The sequence below is a fragment of the Euprymna scolopes genome, chromosome 3, assembly GCF_053919585.1.
Source record: "Euprymna scolopes isolate OS-2025 chromosome 3, ASM5391958v1, whole genome shotgun sequence".
Lineage (NCBI taxonomy): Eukaryota > Metazoa > Mollusca > Cephalopoda > Sepiida > Sepiolidae > Euprymna > Euprymna scolopes.
The window spans coordinates 195,494,394-195,504,594 of NC_136484.1; the positions used below are offsets into that span (position 1 = coordinate 195,494,394).

Sequence of the window (10,201 nt, forward strand, 5' to 3'; positions counted from 1 at the left end):
AATAAAGAAATATACTTCACATTTTATTTCAGAAAATGCTTCATCCAACTAGGAATATTTTTATGGTGGAAGCCATATTTGTTATATACAGCAAATTTTATTTGAAGTGGATACCATCTTTTTATTCAGTAGCAAATGTAGTTTTTAATGCTAAATACTATTAATATATTAATTTGTAACAGTTAAATATTTGGTACTTGTGCAGTTTAATCAAGACATTAAAAAATGAAAATATCGAAGAAAGTTTAAATTGTAAGTATCCGTTATGAAATGAAGTTCTCCAAAAAAAAATTCACTTATTTTCATCAAGTAGTTTTTTTTTGTTTTTTTTTACAGCGAAAAAACAATTTGTTATGATACCAAGCAAAAGGTTCGATTTTTAGGAAGAAAAGTTAGTATTAAAGATGGGGAGGGAATGTCGGCACTTTACATGGAGTTATCTCCCCGTGGCGTTTCTAAAATCCAAACAGAAATTTTTAAATTCCAAGATGGCTGACTTCAACGCGCTCTCATAAAAACGTGTTTTTCCGCTGTAAAATAAAATCTACTCAATCAAATAAAGTGAAATTTTTTTTTTCGGAGATCTTGAGTTCAAAACGGATACGTACAATAGAATAACCTTTTTTTTTTTTTTTCGATATTTTCATTTTTTAATGTCTTGATTAAACTGTACAAGTACCGAATATTTTTATTTTATTATTTTCTGAAAAATAAATAATTAGGAAATTTCGCTATCATGTTGCGTAACATTACATTTCCTTTACAGCAGCTGTGTGATAACATTTACCTTTTTCTTCCATATTTCAACATCTAATTTATACATGGCTGCAAATAGATAAATATAAGTAATATTATTCTTACTTAAATTCAAGTTTTGTATAAATAATTACCAATTGTCCCAAATACTGTCCATGCAAATGTACAAATAATTTTTTTTTTTTCCCCCCCAATCATCTGGTAACAGTCGGTAAGTACCATTTTTGACAAAACTAAAGTATTATGCTTACAAAAATTTTCATGAATCCATTTTTGATGTAAAATACTTTTCTCTTTTTAAAAGTTTTCACATTTTCTTACCATAATACTGTGATATTATAATTGCAATAAGAGCTGACAATAACCTCACACTTTTTTTTTCATTCACAATATGACAACTTATAACAAGTTTTTCCTTTTTTTAAAGTCCTCATACTTAATGAACAAACGATAATTATTTTATTACATGACTCTGAAAAGTCTATCATATAAATCTCACCTGCCTGTTTAAATGTATGTATGTTTGTATGTCTTGCAAAAACTTTCGACAGAGGTGACGCCTCCTGACAAGATGGGTATCATTTTGGAGCTCGACGTCTCAGGCGACAAATATCGAAAAATTGGCCCAAACAAAAACGGTCCTCTCGTGACGACAACCGGTTCTACGCATGCGTCAGATGACGTCATGACCTGATTTATTTTAAATAGTTGAAAAACTAAGTTTCATGTACGTCACGTTAGCTCAGTTGATTAGCGCGTTGGTTCGTTATCTAAACGTTTTGGGTTCGAATCGTGGTGTGAGATGTCTTTTTTTTTTTTTTTTTTTTTTGATTTTTTAAATTTAAATATTGAACCAGTTTTATTTAAGCCATTTTTCATGTAACGTTCGTTTTTCTGTTTTTTTTTGTTTTTTTTACTTCGCTTATCCACCCCCCAACCACACACCCAAAAACACCCGGGTACCCACCGATTTTTTAAATTTTAATATCGAAACATTTTTCACATGTTCGTTTTTCTGTTTTCATCGTTCGTTTCCCTTACGTTAATTTTTATTTATTTATTTTTTTCCCGATGTTTTGACCCCCCCCTTAAGTTTTAACTTTGTTTTCTTTTTTGCTTCGCTTATAACAAATAAACCTGGTCATTGACGTCGTCATCGTAATGCTCTATGACTTCCGTGTGCGCACCTGTCAATTTGGTTCTTACTTAAATAAATTCAAACATCTTTCAGTAACTCATTCTGCCTGGCTGATTTTATTTTCAAACTTCGCCTCAGGGCTTCGGGTCCGATCCTACCCCCCACCCACATCACACACACCTCCAAACACCCTGGCAACACCGGGTACCCCCGCTAGTATAATTATAAAAGCAAAAATTAAATTTATTTTATACGCATTGATATTTCTAAATAAAACCTGCTTTCTGTGTTGAAAAGTAAAATTTTCATCACTTGTTGAAATTCAACTATAAACGGAGCATTACTTGTTTTAATAAGTTGTCATTAATGCAATTATGTAATTCATGCATGTGCGTTAATGTTTCTCACATGAAATTATGAAATTAATCTTTCATATTAACCAAATATTTTGTCAACTCAAAAATTAACTTTCATATCCAATTCATAAATCTAAAAATGAAATTGCATCCAATAGAATCTTTTACTATACACGTAACAACTTGACATGATTTGGTTCACGTAAGAATATTTAAATGGTTAAACCATAATATTAAAATTAACTTTCTAAATACTATTAATAAAATAATATATTTTGGGAAACAAAACATATAATAATATAATTCAAAAGAAAAGCTGAAACGAAATTTGCAAAAACGTCAGATTTACAAATACGATTATAGTGAGCCAACGCACTTAATTTCCAATATGGCTGCTACAGGAAGTGGTGATAAGGCAAATCAGTTCCTTCACTTTTATTGTTCTTCAGTATTTCTATTGTGGAGTGATTTATTGAAATAAAATACAAGAAAAGGACATATTGAAAAGTATACAATAAAAATGAACAAAATTATAAAAAGATAAAAATAATACAATTAGTCTTTATTTGCACTTTTAATAATAAAATTATTAAAAAAAATATTTAATTGAAATTTTATAAGAAATATGTTTATGAAATTATAAAAATAGCTTTTTTTTTAAATTTAAAATTAAATGTTTATTTGAATTTATATAATGAATATGTTTATGAAAGTATGAAAATGAAATTATTAAAATCAAAATAAAATTTCAAACATCATAAAAACATGTCCAATACATAATATTTCCAAAATAGTTTTAAAAGATTTCAAAAAGTGTTTTCAATAATTCTTAAAGAAAACTTTCAATAATTTTTAACCGAAAAAAACATTTCAATGATTAAATAAAAAAGAACGATTGAAAAATGTAATAAAAAAAGAGTCTGTGTACAGAGGAGATATAGGCGTGAGAGAAAAAAGCGAAGGAACTGATTTGCCTTGTTACTGCTTCTGGTGGCAGCCATGCCGGAAGTTAGGAAGTACATTAGCTGACTATAATCACAAATACTAATAATTTAGTAAACAATAACAAATCCACTTTCTACCAAGCAATGTCAGGTTGGGTCATCTAACTCGTGATTAGAAATATTGTGAGACTTTTTAACTGAATCTTTTATTTAATATGCAGAGACACCTGAGGAAGGCTGGGGGGTGTAATGGCTGAAATGTGTGACGATTGGGTTCATGCAGCTTTGTAACTCTTTCTTGCCTCCTATTTTGTCTTTTGTCAAAAATGTTTCATCTATTTTTGATAAGAGTAACAAGTAATTCAGCAATACAGAAGACGTGTTTTGCATTCAGTGCATTCATTTTCAATGATCACGTCTCATGAAGATCTGTAACAACAAAGTTGTGCTTTAGTGATTGTTTCTATGAATATTGATAACAAGACTTTCGCACAACCCTGCATGTTACATAGTGTATCTCCTTCGTCCCTTCTTTCTCTCAGTGCAGTTAGCAAACTCACAAATTCACCAACTGAAACTCCCCCATCACCATCTAGAAACTGGGCCACCTGTAAGCCTTTAGTGGCAACCTGCAATACCTTAGGTTGGGATCCTGGTAACTGAGCAGTTCTTGATCTGGGTGTATAAATGGTCACATGACTTGCAACACTATTTCAGCCTTTGCTTTAACTAGACAGGAGCACAGTGTGTCCAGAATTAAAAAAATATATATATATATGTGTGTGTGTGAAAAAACAAAAGTCCGTACCTTTGTTTAATTTTCAGAAAATAGTTGAGGGCTCGTTGGCATATTGATACTACATTTCTGGAAATTAAAAAAAAATTCACTTTCAAAAACTTTAGGGCGTGTAAAAAATTTCCTTATTTGGGCATTATTGTATGAAAACACAGAAGTTGAAACAAGATTTTTTAAAAGATTTTAGCTAATACCAACCTGACTCATTTATCTGTAATTGTATGAAATGTGTGTATGTTTTCCTTTATTTGTTTTTTTTTTTAAACCCCAAACAAGAAATAGTGCCACTTTGATGTAGGGGCTGCTATCGGGGACATAAGCAGCTGTAAGATGATGGACTAGAGCTCGGTTAATTATGGGCTCAGATATTTAGACGAAAAGCGGGAGAAGGTTAATGGGGCGATAATTTAAAGGGTCAGTTCTTTTGCCAGAATTCTTGGAAACTGGTACCACAGAAACGGTTTTCCAGCAATCAGGAAAGCATGATTTGTTACGGCATTTGTTGTAAAATTTGGAGCATTTTTTTTAATAGTACAGCTGGGATGAGATCGGGTCCACATGCTTCTTATTGTGAAACTTCTTTTTTCTTCCGTCAACAAATGTCAGTCTTATTGTTGATGTCATTTGCTGTGTGATTTCGAAATAGTCAAATATAGAAATCTTTTTCAAAGTTTCTAATTTCAATATTATCTATGACACAAAAAATGTTTTCATTGAGCGTCCACCATGTGCCGTTATTTTTTGGAACTTTTTGAAATGACTTATGGGAAACCCTCAGCTACTTATGCTGAACAATAATAAATTGAATAAACACATTAGAGCTTAAACAGAATCAATTTAGATCAAATCAAAATTTGAGAATTTTCTAAGACTTCAAATTTTAATAGTAAATAGTTAATTATATTAAATAATGATTTTTTTTTTCATCATCAATCTGTCGAACCTAAAAACGTTGAAGCAATCATCCTCCTCCCGTCATGTTCATTTGTTTTTATTTTATTCTAATTGTTTTGATTTTTCATTTCGTCTTTCTTCATTTCAGGTCCAGCAATGAATCCAGTTCATTAAATAATCGGAGGTTCAAAAAAGCTGTAAGAAGAACCAAGAATTAACCCCCTCTCCCTCTTTTTTTAAAAAAAAATTTTTTTTAATGCATTCTATCACCTATTTGTTGAGACCCTTTCCCCACTTCCTCCTTTCCTTGGAAGTCTGAATAGACTTTTTCTAATAATTGACGATAAATTGTCCAACTTGAAAGTAGAAAGATGACCAAAAATTGTCTCCATCTGAAATGAAAACAATTCTTCGTGTTTACATGAAAATATTCGCAAGAAATTTTGCAAACTTTTTCGAAGCGTTCGCATCTTTTGACAAGTCTTACCTTTTCTACCAAATTCTAGCAAACACATTTTTAAACATTTTTTTTTCTTGGATTTTGGAGTTTTATTTTTCTGCTGAGTCCCCCCCCCCCTGCCCCCCTGCTGATTTAAGAAAAAGAAAAACAAGAAAACCCATGTTCACTGCGTTTGTGATACAAAAGTCCTTTTTTAATTTGTCTTCACATTTTGTTCTTATTCATCTCTCCCTTTTTCTGTTACGCAACTAGTTTAAAAGAAGGTTAATGGGGAGGGGGGCATTATATTGCGGATTAAAAGATAAGACTGCTTTTAAAGATGACGACGTTAGAAAAGAAAAGAAATTTATTTCCCTAGCATCCTGTTTATTTATTGTTTTCTCTTGGCTTTTCCAATAGCAACTATCCTTAATTCCATTGTCATGCCCCCTCTCCCTCTTGGTGTCATTTTCATTTTATTTTATGTAAATATGTACAGGGGATGTGGATAAAATCATTTTTGCTTTCCCATCCAATAGCAATTGCCAAGAGACTGCTTTTAGCCCCTAATCCCAAGTAGGGCTTCTTTTTCTTCTCCCCGTTGTATCTAGATTTTTGTAAATCATTTTTTTGCCTGCATCATCTCCAAACAAGAAAGAAGTAAAAATATTTAAGCAGTTTTAACTTTATTGAGGTGTCAAGAAACACATGTGGGGTGAAAAGGGAATTCACTGATGAGGGCTGATCATATCAGGGTTGTTTTTTAATCTATCCCATCATAACTTTTCTTTTGACCAATTTCTCAGGGTCTGCAGCCATCAGAATGGCTATCAGTTTTATTGCCGCAGAAAATTCAACAAATCTTTATCTAAAAAATTTTTCCTTGTAACAAAAATGGTTTTACGGGAGGGGGGAGTGTTCTCACAGCTTTAGGGACCCTACATTTCTGGTGATATCCCCTCTCCCTCCCCGTGATGCCTTTGTTTTCACCTCAACAATTCTGATCAAACGGCGCTAACCAATCAAAACTCTTATTGTAATGTAAAACGAAAAATTGTTTTTCTTTCTTTCTTGAACGCATCCGAAACTGACAAAGATCCTTTTTAATTTGTATTTTAGGAACCCCTTTTTCTCGGCCTTGTGCCTTATTGTTTCTCTACTTTTGGTTAATCATATGCTCCAGCCCCACCCACTCACTTTATGCAGCAACAACAACAACAACAACAACAACCTTGTCTGTTTTTTATGTTTCTATAAAATAAATAGCCTTTCCGATGACAAATATTCATGGTTGCAGTTTTAATTTTGCCCCAGTTTTTTAAAAGAAAGGTTAAAAAAAAAATCCAAAGTTTTCTAAAAGAAAGGTTAAAAAAAAAATCCACAGGAAAATGAATTCCAAATTTGGTCTCCTTTTTGTAGAGGCCCAAAAATAAATTCTTGAAACAAAACGGTTTCTTTGAGTTGTGGCTGTCTGTGTTGAACCGCCTGCAAGTAAAGTGATATGGTTTAATCCAAACTCTTGGTTCACTGCAGATTGACACACATTTTTGATGCTCAGATTTTGTTTCAAGTTTTTTTTAATCTCGAGGCTTTTTCCGGCTTTTTTGTTTTGTCAAATGCTTGAAATTTTACCCCTCCCCCTTCCACTCCGCATGTATCACTTTTAGCAATAAAAGCAGAAACGGAACTGTAACCTGTCTCCTCTCTGAAAATCTTATTCCATTGCTGCTGAGTTTTGTAACGTTTATGTCATCAAAAATGCATTTGACAAAAATTTTAAAGCCATAGCCTTATTCTCCCCCCATTATCTTGTAAATTTTGGCTTCTGCCCACTCCCACACCTCATAAAAATTGAGGAATAAAAATATCTGTGATATTTGTCATCTTTTATGTTTGTATTACCCCATCCCATCCCCCACCGTGTGTGTGGAGGCAGAATTTCCCAGATCTCTTCAGGGGACATCTGACTCACAGACCGCCTCCTCCTCCTCCTCCTCCTCCTCCTCCTCCTCCGTAAAACGTAAGGCTACATTAGCCAACACAAAATTTTATGAAATCCCGTCATGAAACGATCCGAAAGAGATATTCTATTTTTCCATATTTGGCTGAAGAAAAGGATGAATGATTCTGGATGAACAATTGTTGATTCCTGTGAAATTCTGCCGTCTGCTTGTGTTGTGTGGATGTGTTTGTCTTGGTTGCAAATGCCATTAACGACACCCTCTCCCACTTCCTCAAAATGGCATCTGCAATTGATTTTCTTTCTCTGCTATTGTGACATTAAAACAAATAAATTCATCACAACAAATTACAAACTCTTTTTGCATTTTTTTATATTTTTCGATGCATTTCTAATTTTTAACCACAATTTTGTCTTCTAGCATTATTATATTCGCTTTCATGTCCATTTTGCGTAGATATTGGACAGCTCTTAGAATTCTTCCAAATAACCTATCTGTGGCCAAGTTTTTATTTATCCCTCTTTGTCAAATCCATCTTTGTCACTTCTGTCTTTTCCTTGGCCTTCATCTGTGATCCAAACCTGCTACCTCAACCGTTCTACATTTACTAACCGATGAACTCTCATCTGTTTTTCAACATGGCCGTAGCATTGAAATGTATTTTGCATCGATTAACTGCTGAAATGTCTCGATTGAATCATCATGTGAAATCATCAGAACGATTTCAAGTTATGCTATGAAAAGTAAAGAATCACCTTTTTAACCTCCCACGAACAATAGTGGATTACAAGTTATTGCGGGATCACAAATGTAATATCATCTAGTCTTGGATCCCTTAAATGTATTGAAGCATTCACTGGTTGTTGTAACCGCGTTTATAATGTTAGTTTCAACTCCAAGATGCACAAAAGGTGTAAGCCATAAGTCTTTGTGGCAACAAAATTTTCACACCAATAGGTTTTCGGAATTATTAAAACTTTTCTTCCTCTGGGATGTTTCCAAGGTTGGTCGCTGATTGCTGGTCATTGCTAGTGGTTTCTTCTCTTGCAAAAAGTCACTGTTTGGCTTAAAACCCTCGTCGCTGGAAAGGTCTGGTTTGTTGATATGTTAAAAAAATAAACCCTAAAAAGGCAAAAACATTTACTTAACAAGTAGTTGATAATTTTCACATCAAAAATATTTTGTTAAAATATTCCAATATATACGTTTTTCTCTTTCTATTCTTATCCTTGTTACCATGTCACTGCTCTAACCAACTCTGCTGATCTCATCCACATATCCCCATATTGCAACATAAAACGTCTCAAGAAACAATACAAGATTAAACCGAGAACTCCAATATCAATGTGGACCCACCCCACTACTGGGTTTCTTTCTCCAACATTCGTGGCCTTTGGTCCTTTACTACTGTGCACAGAAAACACTATTTCAATTTTTTCTTTTTCTCAATGAAGTAGATGTTCTGAAACTAAAGCCGCCTTTAGGTCTGCCAGCAACCACTGCAAAAGATAAAGAATGCGAGAGATTTATATGCTCAGTATGTTAAGTTTAAAGTAGTGAATAACACTCCTGAGTAGTAGCATGTCCTCTATTCCAACCATCATCGATAGACCTGAAGTAATTTCATCATCTGGCAAAGCCAAACTTTTTGTCAATAACTTTCCTTCAAATTCTTTGTGATTAGGGTTGCCTACCTTCAGTATTTCCTGTAACTGAAAACCCCTTGCGACATAAAAATATATGTGATGTTGCCGAACTTATCAAAAACGTGGATTCCAGTAATGCAACTGACCCTGATGGCATTCCAATTATAGTGCTTAAAAAGCTTCAATCAGAACAAGCTCCTATATTTTCGAAGCTGTTTGAATGTTGCCTTAAGGATAAATGCTTCCCAACACCTTGAAAAACTTCATCAGTCTACCTAGTATTTAAAAATTCTGGAGATTCCTCTGTACTGAGAGGCAGATGATCAGTCTCCTGGATATCATGAGTAATTACCTGGAATCTGTGATAGAGAAGTGGTCAGCAAAAATAAATAACGTACTCAGTGACATGCAATATGGTTTCCATCCTGCTATATTTACAGCCGATGTAGTAATTAAAATATCACAAGATTAGTGAATCTCATAACGTTTTTCGTTTTTAGAGCAATTGCTCTTGATATATCAAACGCTTTTGATAACTTATGGCATAAACGTCTGACGATGAGCATGTGATGCAATGGGGGAAAAAGGTAACGTGTATTTTAATGCATCGAAAACCAAGCTTTGCTCTTTCAACCATCAACACCCTGATCCCCATCTTGGCTCGTAACATAATGCATATGAATGCGTATGTGAGTATTAGCAGCAGCCAAAGGATGGATGGCAAGTGATTGGATTCACAGCAGCAGCATCTGAAATGGAATACATGCATCGAATCTGTTGCCAATGTTGCTGAAAAAAAATGGTTGGATCATTCTACCACTCCAGAAGATATCTCACTTTTAATGCAATCCTTGACCTGTATAAGAGCCAAATACATCCTAAAATGGAGAACTGTTGTTGCCACATTCATTCTTGCCTCTACACGGTACAAAACTGACTTCAAAGTGTGGTGGGCGAGGTCCTTCCCTTCTTTCTGCTACCTCGTTTTTGTAGAAGAGATGTTGCAAACCATCTCTGCTGTTCATTATTTTCATGGCAAGTGCTCAACTAAACTCCAATCTATTACCCCCCCCCCCTGTCATTCATGGCAAACACCTGAATAATTACAAAAACTATTGGCAATTTCTCATTCTCGTGTCAAAATCTAATTGAAAAATTTGATAAGCAGTTTTTTTTTCCTAGAACTGCTCATCTGTTTTTTTCTTTCTCTTTTCCAAACTAAATCAACTTTTCCATTTAGCAGAGAATATTAGTTTCACTAAGAAAATCTA

At 33.7% G+C, this 10,201-nt stretch overlaps 1 protein-coding gene across 4 annotated transcripts in view; it reads left to right on the top strand.

The window, feature by feature from the left end:
- LOC145260593 (uncharacterized) overlaps nucleotides 1-7,638 on the top strand; it is a 116,549-nt gene extending 108,911 nt beyond the window's left edge. For all 4 annotated transcript variants that reach the window (XM_080118872.1, XM_080118892.1, XM_080118881.1 and 1 more), the window contains one exon: nucleotides 5,033-7,638. In XM_080118872.1, coding sequence (XP_079974998.1) covers nucleotides 5,033-5,102 — 70 coding nt within the window. In that variant the 3' untranslated portion in view covers nucleotides 5,103-7,638. The remainder of the gene's footprint in view (nucleotides 1-5,032) is intronic.
- Nucleotides 7,639-10,201: the final 2,563 nt, after the last annotated feature.